This window comes from Euprymna scolopes, chromosome 5, assembly GCF_053919585.1.
Source record: "Euprymna scolopes isolate OS-2025 chromosome 5, ASM5391958v1, whole genome shotgun sequence".
Taxonomy (NCBI): domain Eukaryota; kingdom Metazoa; phylum Mollusca; class Cephalopoda; order Sepiida; family Sepiolidae; genus Euprymna; species Euprymna scolopes.
In genome coordinates, this window is record NC_136486.1 from 67,831,811 (window position 1) to 67,849,159 (window position 17,349).

The following is a 17,349-nucleotide window of genomic DNA, read 5'->3' on the forward strand; positions in this document are numbered from 1 at the left end:
TTATACTGCTCACGACGTCATTAGAATGCATATTTCTTTAAAGTTTAAAACATCGTTTCTATTCCTGTACGCGGTCATCGCGCATTTGTTGAGGATTACGAAGTAAACAATACAATACACTTCCCTGTCTAAACGATAGACTGACTCGTTTAGCGGATAATAATAATTACTCTTGAAAAGTAAGCGATGATATCGGCTCAATCAGCAAGAAACGATAGGAAGTGTTGAATACATTGCGACACGTTTTCTCTTCCCATTTATTTGAACTTTCTGTTCGCATTTTCTTGCTCGTCTGACTACATGCACTTTAAAATACCAGACCGAGCAGAGGATACAGGTTTGACTTGAGAAATTGGGGCAGAATGTATTGTATTTCTATTATAAGTTTATGGTCCCTCCAAGAAGATCGCCACTCCAAAACGGTATCATTCACTTGAAATCTATGTGAAGCTATTGTTGTCATTGTGAATTATCATCTAATTGATTTCTCTACTAGAGAAAAACTATTACCTTATCTTCCAGTTTAACTTTAAAAATTAAAACTTGTGTAACCTTTTCGGCGAAAAGTAAAAAATAGAAATATTACGCAAGATAACCCCCTCTATGGACAAGCACCGACCCTTTATTCGCCGTTTTACCTTTCTCACATGAAATAATTCTTTTATAGAGTTGTGTTATTTAACTTTTGAAAATCAAACATTTGAATTTGAACATTAAACATATAAAATGAGGCATTACTTGAAAAAGTGTTTAATACACATCGCCTTCAATTAATCAATCCCCTAGATATTATAGAAAAATGAAAATAAAATAAACGTATCAATATTACAAATATGTATACATTCCTACAACAAATATATTTTAATTTTCATATTATAAGTATATGTATATATTAAATACGTTATATATATATATATATATATATATATATATATATATATATATATCATTCAACCACGGTTGTGGTTAAATATATGCTTAAGTCCGAAATTGAATGAATCGAGACACATTCAAACACCCACCACTAATTCCATTCGCAACTAAATTTCAAACAGGTTATATAGTTGGATAAAACACATCATTAGCTACATTTTGAAAAAAAAAATCGAAAATTGATTCAGAAGGAAAAAAGTTACAACAAAATATGTGGGTTCACAAATAGGAGAGTAAGTACATACATAAGTGACTAACGCTGTCTTTTTTTGCATAACTTTTTTTTTGTATATAGATATTTTTTACTGCGATTTTGCCAATATGACATGTTAGCGTAACGGTTAGAGTACCGGGGGTTGGTGGAAAGTTTTTATGTTCAATCCCGTGTATCGTTCTTTTTTATAATTAAAAAAACCGAACTTTTTTAATAACTATTTTTTAACTCTCCTTATGATTTTAGAGCAAAAAAATGGTGAATTTATCGATTTAAAATATTAGTGAATTCTATGATATACATATTCTTTGAATGAACTCAACTTTTTCGCTATCACATTTGATGAAAAATGTAGTCATTTCATAACAACTACTGTGATTCGAAATTAAATTGAAAATGTTATATGTTACCGTAACGGGTATAGAACCGGGATTAGTGGAAATGTTTTAGGTTCAATCCCGTGTAATGTTTTTTTTTTAATTATAAACCGATGAAAATCGAATTATTAATATGCTAATAATTCGCCAGTCCCAAGTTATTATTATAACTACTACTCTTAGAGCTGCTGCTGCTGCTGCTGCTGTGAGATCGTGTCTTGTTCATATTATCATCAGCAGCAGTGAACCTGCTTGCCTAGTTTCGGAAGTAAATAAGTCGAATAATACATGTGAACTTAAAAGACTAAAAAGAAGAAAATACCAGTAAGAGTGGCAGAGACCATCAGAAGAAGTCAAAAAAATGGATAAAATAAAAGGTTTAGTTTTTATTTTATTTTAGTAGAAGAAATGAAAGAAAAAACAACACAACTTTATTTAAACTGACTCGGAAATACTGAAAATAGTTTAAAGATTTGTAAAGGTAAATTAAAAAAAGGATAAAAACAGACGTCACTTTAAATGTCGATGACAATGAAACTTTGATTAAATAAAAGGTTTAGTTTTTATGTTATTTCATTAGAAGAAATGAAAGAAAAAAACAACACGACTTTATTTAAACTTACTAGGAAATACTGAAAATAGTTTAAAGATGTTTAAAGGTAATTTAAAAAAAAAGGATAAAAGCAGACGTCACTTTAAATGTGATTGAATGATAAATATTTCATAAATGTGTGTTTGAGAGCTATTTTTTGACAGCCATTAATAAATATTATAAATTTATATATTAATACAATAGCAATGCCTGGAAAAATCATGGATTATATGGAAAAATGCGCGCATGAAAAGTAATATTCTTAAGATTTTATTAAACCTGGAAAAGTTAAGGACAAGAAATTCAACCTGGAAAAGTAAAGAACAAGATATTCTAGTAAAGTAAAAAATAAGAATTTTTGAGACTAAAAATATTGCAGCTAAAAATAAGATATGAATATTGATAATTTACATTTATGTAGTGAAAATTGTTTGAATAAAATTAATTCATTATTTAGTTAGTTAGTAGATGGAATTAATAATTTTATAATTTACATAAAAATTAATAATTTTATTATATCATAAGTAGGATCATTTAATTCATTTTTATGTAAATTATAAAATTATTAATTCCATCTACTAACTAACTAACTAATGAATTAATTTTATTCAAACAATTTTCACTGCATAAATATATGCAAATAATAGGGGGGAAATAAGTTCAATCCAGCGACTAACACCCTTTCTAACTCAACAATAAACAACAACATATGCAAATAATAAATAAAATATTTATCAATATTCAAATTTTATTTTTAGCTGCAATATTTTAAGTCTAAAAAATTCTTATTTTTTACTTTATTAGAATATCTTGTTCTTTACTTTTCCAGGTTGATTTTTTTGTCCTTTACTTTTCCAGGTTTAATAAAATCTTAAGAGTATTACTTTTCATGGGCGCATTTTTCCATATAATATATATGTATATATATATATATATATGTATATATATATATATATATATATATATGTATATATATGTATATACGCGTATATGTACATATATATGTGTATATGTACATATATATATATATATATATATATATATATATATATATATATATATATATATATATGGTCCTTGATATGACACTAAACTACATCCGGCAGCAAGACCCAGATCACGAGATCTGGTGTCTGAGGAGAATGCCACCCCCTCTTGATTGCTGCTGTGCTGGGCCACCTCTGGGCAAGGTGCAGTACCCATAAGCCCCCCTTCGCTGGGTTACAGCTTGGCAGGTGGAGCTCATCAGTCCTGGACTACAGTCCACCTATGGGAGTAAACCCAGACAGAAAATCAGGAGTGGGGACCTTCAGGCAGTTGGACAGCGCACTGCTCACCCCTCCGGCAGCTCCTGCATCCCGATAGGTCTCCAGCTGTTTCGAATCTGCCCTGCCGCTGGGCGAGGCTTATTTCGGAAGAGAGAGTGAGGTTGGTCCTGCGCAAACCTCCTTCACTTAAATCTCCTTCCAGCGCTAGTCATTGACAACAATAAAAGACCTGTGGTGATGGGCGAGCAGCGGTGGTAGCAGGTGCGGAATCACTGGAAGCTGCTAGCTGCGAAAAGGCACATAGGGGGCTCAGGCTTCTCTCAATTTGGAACAGCAGCGAGATCCGCCAGCCATCTGAGCGACCAAGCAGTCCTTTTTAGGATCAGCTCTGCTTGCCTCCTAGCCTGAGTACGGAGCTAGAAAAGGTGGTCCAAACATGGCCTGTTCCACTGCAACCTGGCCAGCTTACCGCGGCTGGTGAGCTTCCCTCTTTGCGGTCGAAATCAAAAGAACAAACAAAAACTCATTCTGGCATCCTGAAATGACTGAACACTACTCGATCCAACTTCAACCACGACGAAGACCAGAAGGCCGGAAAGGAGAACGGCCTTAGTTGCCAGAGAACTCGGACGATATGGAGGAGATATAGCTGCTCTCAGCGAGACGCGGCTCCCCGGCACTGGTCAGCTCATTGAATCTGGCGGTGGTTACATATTCTTCTGGAGCGCACGTAGCAATGAAGAGCGCCGTGAGTCCGGCGTTGGATTCGCCATCAAAAATCATCTTGTGGGCAAACTTGACAGCATTCCTCAAGGCGTTTACAATCGCCTCATTACTCTCAAGCTACAGCTACAGCTGAGTAAGAAAACATTTGCAACCATCATCCGTGCCTACGCTCCAACCATGACCAACCCCGAAGAAACCAAAGACAAATTCTATGAAGACCTCGAAGCCATCCTATCCTCTGTACCACAAACCGACAAGCTCCTTCTCTTCGGTGACTTCAATGCCCGTGTTGGCAAGGATCACCAAGCGTGGTAAGGTATCATCGGACATCATGGGATACGAAAGTGCAACAGCAATGGTATTCTGCTGCTCAGGACCTGTGCCACCTATGGACTGAACTTAACCAACACAATGTTCCATCTCCCAACCAGAAACAAAACTTCATGGAGGCATACTCGCTCCAAGCATTGGCACATGATTCACTACCTCATCGTCAGGGCTAAATACAAGCAAGATGTGCTCGTGATGAAAGCTTTGTGCGGTGCCGACTGCTGGACAGACCACCACCTTGTTGTCTCCAAAATCAGACTGCAAATAAAGCCCAACAGATGGCCACAAGGTCCAAAAGTTGCCAAACGAATTAATGTCAACAAGCTGAAACTCGCCGAAGTTCAGGAAGAACTCGAACCCACCCTAGCAAGGCAACTCTCTGAACTCGAGTCCAACAACTGGGGGTCTCTCAGCAAGACAATCCACGCCGCTGTTCTCCAGGTGCTCAGTCCAAAAACCAGAAACTATCAAGACTGATTTGATAGGAATGATGCAGAGATACAGAGAAGCACCGGCTCTTCAAGATCCACCAAAATGACCCAGACTCCACTTCAAAAAAAGACGCATGCTGTGGTAAGCGAAGTGAAGTCCAGAAAAAAACGCGCATCATGCTACATACCTGGCTCAGTAAAAAAGCCGACGAGATCCAAGACTACACCGATCGGCACGATATCAAGCGTTTCTACGAGTGTCTATGGACCAACCCCATCAGGCACATCTCCTCTGGTCGGTGCAGATGGTTCACTCATCACTAAGAAAAATTAAATCCTCGAGAGTTTGGCTGAACGCTTTGACAGTGTCCTGAATCGTCCTTCAGACATCAATGATGAAGCGTTCAACGACTACCTCAAGTACCAATCAACCATGCCCTCGACACACCACCAACAGAGGAGGAGGTTGTAAGAGCTACCAGGTAAATGTAAATGACTGGCATCACAGCCGAAGTATTCAAGTCTGGTGGTCGCTATCTCATCCTCAAACAAACATAACTGTTCCAAGAGTTGTAGCAAAGCGAAGTTCTACCTCAAAACTTCAAAGATACAACAATTGTTCATATCTACAAAAGTAAGAGCAACGAACAGTCTTGCGATAATCACCGAGGTATCTCTCTCCTCTCAATCGCAGGCAAAAAACTAGCTCGCGCTCTTCTAAACCCCCTTCTAAAACACCTGGAACAGGGTCACCTTCCAGAAAGCCAATGTGGTTTTCGCACAGGTCGCGGAAACATCGATATGATATTTGCCGCTCGCCAACTCCAAGAGAAGTGCAAAGAACAATATCAAGACCTCTACATGACTTTCGTTGATCTAACGAAGGCTTTCGAAGGGAAGGCCTGTGGAAGATCATGTCGAAGTTTGGTTGCCCGGACAAGTTCGTGAATATTGTAAGACAGTTCCATGAAAGCATGATGGCACAAGTAACTGATGACGGTGACATCTCAGCCCCTTTCCCGGTAACCCACGGCGTAAAACAAGGTTGCGTGCTAGCACCAACGCTTTTTAGCATGACGTTTTCGGCAAAGCTGACCGATGCCATCAGGGAAGTTACTCCTGGCATTCAAATAAGGTACCGGTGTGATGGGAAACTCTTCAATCTTCGCCGTCTACAAGCTGTCAGTAAAGCCAAAGAATCAGACCTCCTTTTTGCTGACGACTGTGCTCTCAATGCCACCAAAGCACATGAAATGCAACTGGAAGTTGACAAATTTTCTTCAGCATGTGAAAACTTCGGTCTTACAATAAGTATGAGCAAGACAGAAGTCATGCACAAGCCTGCTCCTAGCAGCACATACACGGAAACGAACATCCAAGTAAATGGGCAGAGCTGGAAAGCAGTAGACCATTTCGCCTACCTTGGCAGTACACTCTCTCGTGCTGCCAACATCGACATCGAAATCACCAACCGCATTACTAAAGCCAGCAGTTCCTTTGGCAGACTAAGGAAACAGTCTGAGAACGAAGAGAAATTCAGCAGTACACCAGGCCAAAGTGTACAAAGCAGTGGTCCTGAAATCTCTTCTATATGGTTGTTAAACGTGGACCCTCTACGAAACACAACTAAACCACTTCCATCTTCGATGTCTTCGGAACATCTTGAATATTCGATGGCAAAACAAGATCCCAGCCACTGATGTTCTTGAGAGGTCAAAGCTCCTAAGCGTTATCACTACGATCCGCAAAACGCAAACCCGCTGGGTAGGCCACGTGTATCGGATGACTGACTCGCGCACACCAAAACAACTGCTCTATGGTGAACTCCGGTGCGGAATGAGAAGAGCTGGTGGACAGCGCAAACGGTTCAAAGACACTCTGATGTCCTATATCATAGACTTCAACATTGACGTGAACTCATGGGAAAGCAGTGGTTCCGACAGGCCAACTTGGCGCCGCTTGGTACACGAGGGCTCTCTGCTCGTGGAGGCAAGGGTAACTGAATCTGCAAAAGAGAAGCGCGCTGCGCGAAAAGCCCGAGATGCTGAAGTGGCCGTCTTCAGCCACTGGTGTCTAACATATGGCAGGGGCTTCCGTGCCCGGATTGGACTGATCAGCCACCTGCGGACACACAACTAGTTGTCTATGGTCATAATCGACCCCGATTGACGAACATATACATATATATATATATATATATATATATATATATATATATATATATATATATCTATATATATATATATATATACACTTCATTTACTCAAATAAAATTAATATACGAAAGTATAGATTTATGCGTAAACTTTATGTATTTACTTCAAAAGTGCTCAATACGTAGGTAGAGCTAGTTAGTAAGTTATAAAATATATATGGCGATTACGCTACACTGAATATTCGGCGTTTCCTCCACTCTAGGATTCATCAGGCTTATGCGCGAATTCTGTGGTTGTTTCTCGTTTTTATATGGTCCTCTTCTGTTGAGGATTTAAGTTGGCCAATCAGCTTTCTAGTATCCACCGCGTCCCTTCCTATCAGCGAATGCGCATGCATGTTATCGAACGAAGGATCTGTTTTAGACCTAGGTTAGTGGTTTAAGGCAGACTTTTTACTTGTTTTTCTTTTTTTATATATAAATATACATATGTGTACATACATATATGCACATATATATATATATACATATATGTGTGATCGCTTATGCATATTTATGTTTATTTAATGTAGTTATTTGTTTATTTTATATTGTTTTTGTTAGTTTTAAAGCTATTTTGTATCGCTATCCTAGATTGGATACTAGAAAGCTGATTGGCTAACTAAAATCCTCAACAGAAGATAACGATATAAAAAGGAGAAACAACCACAGAATTCGCGCATAAACCTGACGAATCCTAGAGAGGATGAAACGCCGAATATTCAGTGTAGCTTAATCGCCATATATATTTTATAAATTACTATATACATATATATATATATATATATATATATATATATATATTTGTTCCTTCTTATGAAACTGATTTTTAATTTAATTAAAATTTGATTTTTAAATTAAATTTTTTTTTTTTTTAATTTTTAAATAATAAATCACATTACTTAATATTGAATTAGCTCTAGGACATTTAACTATCGAGCTTATTATATATCTAAATTACAACGAGCATTTCCTGTATTTTAATTAAACTAGTAATTTCACTATTACATTAAAATACACTTAGCTCTTTAGACTATTATTATAATCTCCTTTAAATTATATATATATATATATATATATATACATATATATATATATATACAGATTGATATATATATTTATATATGTATACATACAGATATTTATATGGTAAATATCCAGATACGCTACTACAAAACGCCGACCACTCTAATTTGCTTTTTTTTTATAGGAAATGGAGGTCGCTGACAACGAATCTGATAGTCAAACTTGGGGCAGATTTACCGTTGGCATAGTATTAACCCCTGAACCCACGAACTACTTCCCACCATTTTGCAGCTTCCGGTTACGCTACGCGCAAGCGCGCAGTCCACCATTATACAGCTTCCGGTTACGCTACGCACAAGCCGCGTTGTAGCAATCTATGCTACGCGCATTCTCAGATGGCGGAAAATTTCAAATTAAATATAAAAGTTTGGGGGGGAATAATTAGTTTTTTTTCAGAACAGCGACCCCAACTACTTATAAAAAAAACAAATTAGAGTGGTTGGGGAGGGTGGAGGGGGGATATATTTTTTCTGGAACATAGAATTTTTAACTTTTCCAAAGGAAAGCACTCAAATAATTTTTTTTTCTGTAACATAGAAGTTTCAACTTTTCAAAAAATACATTATAGCACTTTAAAAAAACAAAAAAAAATGAGTAAAAACAGCAAATATTAAGTCTGCGTAAGAAAAAAAAAAATTTTAACAAATAATTTAAATGAAACATTTTTCCAAACAACAAATTATTAATTTAAATGAAATATTAACAAGTCTGCGTAAGAAAAAATATTTTTTTAACAAATAATTTAAATGAAACATGTTTCGAATTAGAGCAACCGTCAAAGTTCAAAATCAGATTAAAACAAAAGAAAAACAATCCAAGTAGTTGGAAGGGGGGTCAGAACAGAATGCGGTTTTCTTTTTTTTTGTTTTTGCGTTGGCGAACAATTTAAAAAACAAGTACATTATAGTACTAATTGGGTGGAATATTTCCGGAATAATTTTTTCCGCGTTAAAACAATTTGAAGAATATTAAAATGGTTTATGAAACATTAAAATTGATTTATATTTACGTCTGTGCACGCGGATGCCAGTACATTTTGGAAACTTCTGTGAAAAAGGTGTGTAGAAGTATATCAGGCTCGTCCTTCAGGCTTCTTATAAAAAGATATCTCGACAGATATTGGCGTAAATACGTTGCACGAATACCAGGTCACTTGACCTATTCTTTTACGTCACACCACAACCTTTCGATTAGAGTGGTCGGCGTTTTGTAGTAGAGTATCTGGATATTTACCATTTATATATATATATATATATATATATATATATATATATATATATATATGTATATATATATATATATATATATATATATATATATATATATATATATATATATATATACTAACAGGCTGCTCGACCATATGGTTTGAAAATACGCTGAAATATGATAATTTAATTCCTATGAATTGCATATTTAAAAAAGGAAATCACTTCTGTATTTATTCTTATGTTATATTCGATTAAATAGTAGTGGTTTCATCGATGTTGCTTAGTCGTTACTTACTCTTAAATATAATGTCCAAATGCATGAAGGTTACAGATTTATTATCTCAGACGTTTCTATTTATATAAAGTATGTGTATTTATTATATCTCGCAAATTCTCACTTTTTATCTTTATCTCTGTATATATATATATATATATATTTATTTATTTATGTGTTTGTAAAATATATTGAAACGCGCGTATATACACACACACACACACATATATATATATATATATACATATATATATATATATATATATATATATATATATATATATGCGTTTGTGTGTTTATATTTCCCAAAAACCTCTGGTAATTTATGGGGAACTGAAACTGACTGCTGTGGTTTCAACTCATCTGACATACCAACAATGGAAGACTTGATTCAACATATTTATTATACATTATATCTCCCCTCTTTTAGAAAAGTGAACGATTACAAATGCCTCTAGTATCTAAAATATCTTTATACATTGTGAAATGCACTTCATGCATAAAAACCAGAGAGGAAAGCTCTTACATTCAAATCAATCCTCTTTTTCTTTTGGTTATTTTAGATCATTTAAAACAATATCAGCAAGTTGTAGTATTTTCTCTATAAAATCCAATGGCGTGGGCGAAATATCAGATATTAAGTAATTCATATGCAAAACCAGAAAAAAATGACAAGGATTGACAATTTTTTTTTCCTGTAAAAAATTACATCATAGCTTTTAGATGATTGATGATGTCGTTAATGACACACATCATTCTACACATTTGCTTTTGAACAAGCTCAAATTTGTAAAATTCTGATCAATATTCTCTGAGATTAAGAATTTATTATTATTGGAAAAAAAGTTGTATATATATATATATATATATATAGAGAGAGAGAGAGAGAAAATAAAAAAGGAACAAACCGTATTATGTGTTCACCAACGTTTCGTCTTTATTTCGAGACTTCCTCTGGGTGAAATAAAGACGAAACGTTGGTGAACACATAATACGGTTTGTTCCTTTTTTATTTTCTCTATTTTGTCGGAATACTATTTCCATTATTTTCATCATATATATATATATATATATTTATATATATATATATATATATATATATATATATATATATATATATATATATATATATACAGAGTGACCTCCAAAAAACGGGCCCAAACTCTATTTAGTGTTTTGTCCGAATGAAATGAAATCTGGTCATAACTAGTTTATTATATTCAAAACATGACATCAATACATTAGGGTCTTTGGCCTTTATTCTGCGTTGCCTCTAAAATGCTCAGAAAAACAATTGAATGTCCGCTGCTTTTTTGGGGGGCACTCTCTCTCTCCCTCTCTCTCTCTCTCTCTCTCTCTATATATATATATATATATATATATATATATCATTACTTGTAGTTTAATTGATTATTGAAATGCTCATGTCTTGGGTTTTATGCAACAAAATTACATGAAAATGTGCAATCTTCTATAAGATATTTATAATATAACATTTTATGAAAATTGATAAAAAAAGCATATATTCTCCAACCAATAAAATGACTCAATTCGCTTACACACCCACACACGCATATATATATATATATATATATATATATATATATATATATATATATATATATATATATATATATATATATATATATGTAGTGCGATTGCGGGCCAGCTTTAGGGTTGCAGCTTCCGCATAAGTTTTGCTTACGGGTTTTGCTTGGATTTCTACCCTGTGGCTTGGTTAAATTACTAATACATACATATATATATATATATATATATATATATATATATATATATATATATATATATACATATTGAAGTGTTCCTCGGTATGATTAGACTGCAAAAAATTAGGAGCCAGTAGTATATTTACAAATATACGTCTTGAGAACTAGGTGCAGTTTTTTTTTTAATTTTAGAACGATACAATCCTTGCCATTTATAAATATGTTTATCGTTGTTGTGGGGAGAGTGGGATCGTATTAAACATGGTATAGCTATTTAGACATTTCAATAAAATACAATGAAATCTATGTTTTTCAAAAAATACAATGCAATCTATCTGTTTTTAAATTGATATTCCGTTATAATCTAAACGTGGTATGGCAATTGAAATTAAATGAATGTATTTGCATTTTGCTCCTCGCTTTACAATGCTAGCTTTACATATTTCGGAAGGCCAACGTCTTTTATCTTAATAGAACATGTACACCTTGACAAAACATACAATTTCTTTTTCAAATATTGTATTGGTTTTATACATTCTTTCAATTTTATTACACGTAGAAATCTTGAAAGATAGGTACACATTAGTAAGTATATTTCTGAATTTCTCATTTCACATGTCTCCACTATGTGAAAACATTTTTCATATATATATATATACATATTTATATATATATATATATATATATATACATATATATATATATATATATATATACGTACATATAAGAGTTACAGATACATGTTTACTACATATATTCAGATTTAAGTATGACTACTGGATTAGCCGTCTTCTTATTACAAACTTTTAAAAGGTGAAATTATTTCAATATGAGTTGCATCGGAAGTGACGCTTACAAAAAGTTTAGTTCCACCGTTTATATAATATTACTTTTTGATATGATGTCAAGGGTTATACCCCATATCCAAGAATGACAGATAAATTCTCTACGCATAAGTATTGTCTTTATAAATCTCAAAGCATACCGTAATTGCGTAAATTCAAAATGTGCAATTATACGTAGTACAAAAAAACGAATGCAGGAAGACTAGAAAGTTCCATCAGACAATATACATGTCAATATAATGCTACTTGCTGCAAAGTTTGAATTAGAATTTTCTTACTTCTCAAATGTGGGTCTTGTTACGCCAATAGCTGTTCGCCATACTAAGACTGCGTCGTTCCTCATATTGCTAGGAATCTTTCCTAACATTGATGTTGTCAGTACTGCTTCATCTTCAGAATCTCGGGAGAATTATCTGTTCATTACGTGTGTCGATTCAATTATTGTTCGAGGTGCTACATGCCCATTATTTTTTTAATACGCTGAGGTAAACAGTGGCAAAACACATTAATTGGGATTTTTATTACTTTGTAAGTTTTTTTTTTAAAGAAACAGCATCCTTTGAGCGTTGATCAATAATGATTATTATAATAAAAACAAAATCTTTAATATTTTATTGTAATGCAACGAGTTTATATCAACCAGATTGTAATTCTCTGAACATTTCAGAGAAATAATATTTTATAGATTAATTCATTCAGTGTATCTGTTAAAATGACTAGACCAGTTTACTATTTGTAAAAAGGAGATAAAATTCAATTAATGCGATCGGTTTCGGAATATTGCTTTAGGTCAATATCTCGTATAGCAATCCTTATCACAACAGTTACAGAAAAAATATGATCTAAATGGATTTAAAAATATCTCAGTAATGTTGCACAGTATTACATTAAATACACCTTATTCTGCATTAATTAAAAAAGGATGTAAAAATCGCTCCAGCGTGCGGTCTTTCAGATCGACTTCTAAGTTTTCCTTGTTTTGATTGATTCGTGATTAACATGTACTTACAGATTTAAATAAACTGTTACATAACAGTTTTAGCTATTATTTAGACGTGTTTTTATTTACTTTATAAAATATAAATATATACATGACATCGTTTATGAACGATAAAATATACATTTTATTATTGAACCTTTTAAATCTATATATGGATGGGAAGAGTCAAATCTGATCAATATATATAATTCAAAATACCAGACGATTAATCTCTATATATTATATTTTGATTGCTCTTCGTACCAAAAATATGGTCGTTTTCGACAAGCGATGTAAAATACAAATTCAATTCATTTATCCTAAGAGCCACTAGTTTACGCCTACTATTTTTGCCATAGTTTACACCCCTATATCTTTGATAGTATTAATTCTTCTGGTACTATGTAAGACAGACTTCTCCTCCGTCGAGCAGAGAGCACACGCGTAGTTTAACTGCTGGCAGTGAACTCAAGGACGCCAATATTTTGACCACCTAACAGGACCACAAAGGTTATACGTTCACATTCCTAACCTATCTTTTTTGTGGGTCGAATGTTTTGAACCCAAAACTCGATTACCTTAAATTTAGCAATTAATCTATGCAGGGGAATTACAGTCATAATTAAATGAACAGAATATACATACATAGTTTGAATCCGTACGCATTAACTCCCTGTATGCGAATGATTAAAAATGTAATTTTCGTAAATTGAAGACATATTGATATTGATCGTAAACTTCCCGTGGAATGTCGCAGATTATATTGACCAGTGTCTATTTAACATAACATATGAGATGAGAACACAAATAAACTAACTCAAATGATTCAAATTGTTAAAAGTAATGTAAAAAATACTGAATATATTTTATGAATTTTTATACACAAATATAAAATATATTAGGTTGTTTGTAAGCGTTAGTTAGTGTTAATAAGGATATACCTACATTTTTCATACGTACCTTTTATAAAACCTAGATCGATATTTTTATCTATATGTATATTTATATTGTACATTATTTAATTTGGTATTCGTGATTTGGGTTTACCATACTCCCAGAATGACTTAGACTTAAGTAATCGGTAGTAATGCTTGTAGACGAATTATAATTTGTTTTGTTCACAATAGCTAAGAAGTAGTTTGTGCTTTTTACTCCATTTATTGACGAATAACTCAAGACAGGTGTTGTGGATTTACGCGTATATTGTATTTTTCAAATACCCAAAATTGCTTTTTTCGATATGATACAAGTAGATCCGTTTGGATCTGAAGAACCTTTAACTCATTATCGACACTTTAACGCAGTCTAGCACCTTTAGTGAGTACTCATTGTCCCTTTAAAGCCTTGAGATATATTCTTATATCATATTTGAAATAAGTTTCTGATTGTGTGTGTTAATCTGAAATTACACCAATTTTAGAATCGAGCTTTTAACACTATACGTCGTCATGATTTTGATTGAACCAATTTAACGGCCGCTTCTCGGATAATTCCTGACAAGACCTTTGAAAAAATATCGTTCATAGAGTATTACTGAGAAATTACGTCAACGGGTTCCTTCTCCATCGCTTTTTATCAAAAGCTCTTTCTTTCAGGTGTCCTTGTGTGAAGCTTCAGTTTGGAATATAATCGCAATCGCTACACCTGCACTCTTGATACGCACATCCGATCATCATTACGTCTCTTAATCTCTATAAATAATACTGCCCGTCAATTAGTATAATGCACGTTCTATTTAAAATTGTTGTAATTATTACACCACGCATGCTTCAAAGATTCACTGGATCTATCATAATAAAATTTGAAATAAAATATCCGCAACTCTATGTAGAATATGAACGGCCACACTTTATTTTCAATCCATGCGAGCTACCTGAAAAGAAATTATTGACATTTGCTTGCACATGACGTTACCAGTTGATATATACTTTTTTTTATAATCCATCGTCTTCCATCTTAAGTGCAGAGATAGAAGGGACGCATCTTAGGTTAGATATGCTTTTTTTACATATACATAACTATTATCAAGGCCCAGAGACCATTCGATGATAAGGGTTAATAGTGTACAGTAGTCATTTTAAGAAGATAGTAATCGTTAGTAATATAAATTCGGTAAATTTATTAACAAGCGGAGCGGCTCATCACGAACTTGTTTACTTTGGACTTGAAGACAACCATATTGTAGTCAACTGGAAATCAGGGACGCTGAATACAATTTCACAGGTGTCCAGTTCATGGAATCTACGTTTAGGATAAGGTACAGATAAAGAGTGGTGGAAATTATTGATAGTATTTTCAGCTAGACGAGTGTTTCCTCTGAAAGTTAAGCGAGGGGGGGAGTCCATAGGTTGAAGCTCAATCGAACACTTTCCATGAGAATACATCAGAGACAAACTCGCAACATTCCTTCTGTTAGATAGAGGGGCTGCGAAGAGAAAAGAACATTTCTCACGAGGCTACGAAGTCTATTTTGAACTCTGTCAAACAAGGGCAAGTCTTTTCCAGCAGCTGCTGCCCAGATGTGGCAACAGTTTTCCATCCTTGGACGTACCTGGCTCTTATATATATAGAATTGCATCAGAAGTGACATATCTATTGGATCGATAGAAGGATCCCACCATTTTCCCAGTGGTCATGACAACTGATTTGATGTATGTGTTCCATTTTAGATTAAGCTTTGTCAGAAGCTTGGCAAAACTTAAGGCATGCCCAAGACGAGAGCCATCCATTTCAATTGATGCCAGATGGGGTTCAGAACGTTGCTGATGTAAAGATAGAAGCTTGGTTTTAAATGCATTAAAAGTAACCAGCCACTCCTTTCCCGATTGCACTGCATGCTCAAGATCAGAGGAGAGAGAATCGGAGATAAATTGGTCGTTTACTGTTTGCATGTGCTACCATAGATGATAGTGTCATCAGCATAAAAGTCTTCGAATGATGTAAGGATGTGATTTGGAAGATCATTAATGTTCATCAGGAAGAGAGTTTGACCCAGGATTGACCCGGTTAGGGAGTCCAACATTAATACTGTGAGCTTCTGATTTTTACCCATCAACTACTACTCTTATGAACCTATTAGAGAGAAATGATTTAATAATTGAGAAGACATTTCCAGCTATACCATAGCTGGAGATCTTGTGAAGTAAACCTTTATGCCATACCCTATCAAAGGCCTTTGATATGTCAATAGCAATTGCCCTAGAAAGGTTGCCCCTGTCGAGAGATTTTTTCATTTTTTTACGTTTATAATCTCTATCAGAACCAGGATGAAGTTTAAATGGAATGTAATATATCCCATATTATTAAGCTATTAAGTGTATCAATTCTACTAACGCTTTTATTACTATTAGTCTCTATTTCTGTCTCTTGCTATGAAATTAGATAATGATGCATTTTGAATTGAAGAATTAATAACGAACAACCAACAATATACGCATTTCAATTTTATCTGAATAGTCATATAATTTTTCTAAGAAGTATCACACTGAAAGCGTAATTATTTAAAATATTATATGACCAAACGCTTTGTTTGGTCATACTATTATGCCAGGAGTCTATACTCTATATCTTTATAAAAAAAACAAATGACCTGTCTACGTGTGTGTCTGTGTGTGTCCCTACAAAACTACTCTGTAAGTTTTAAGACTAGAGACTCAAAATTTTGAATAATATGTATTCGGATTAAGGGAAAAAGTTACTCGAATTTCGTCCAGAAATGTGCCTTCCAAAAAGTCAACGTTCAACGATTTGACCTTTGATCCTACAAAACTCCTTCGCCAATTTTGAGTCTAAAAACTTTAAATCTCCAACTTCATTTCTTACGATCATCTTTATGTTCACAAGAATGCGTAGTACTCTAAGAAGGGTCCAGGGCTTTTGTATCAACCAAAATATAATACAATTAAATAGTAGATTGGAACAAAATGCGATTAAAAATAAGTTAAGGTTTAGAAACGCTTTTAGATTTATAAATGTTTTCGATTATAAGATGAAAATTTTTGAAAAAATATTAAAAAATGTAATTTACTCGGAGTCTTTCCAAATTACACGTTGCTGAATATTATCTCCTGTAATCCGGATTTACGTGTATAATAAAGACAGACGCCGTTTCATTCCTAGAATGTTACGACATTATAATGCGATTTTTTCATACAATGAACGT

The 17,349-nt window shown here is 33.9% G+C and overlaps 2 protein-coding genes across 3 annotated transcripts in view; both read left to right on the top strand.

Annotated features, from left to right (window-relative positions):
• LOC145276588 (uncharacterized) overlaps nt 1–4,425 on the top strand; it is a 109,686-nt gene extending 105,261 nt beyond the window's left edge. Inside the window, exon 2 of the mRNA XM_080127784.1 lies at nt 4,072–4,425. Within this exon, the coding sequence (XP_079983910.1) occupies nt 4,072–4,425 (354 nt within the window). The remainder of the gene's footprint in view (nt 1–4,071) is intronic.
• The window catches only part of LOC145276833 (RYamide receptor-like), an 862,370-nt gene that overhangs the window by 90,289 nt on the left and 754,732 nt on the right, over nt 1–17,349 (top strand). The window lies entirely within an intron of this gene.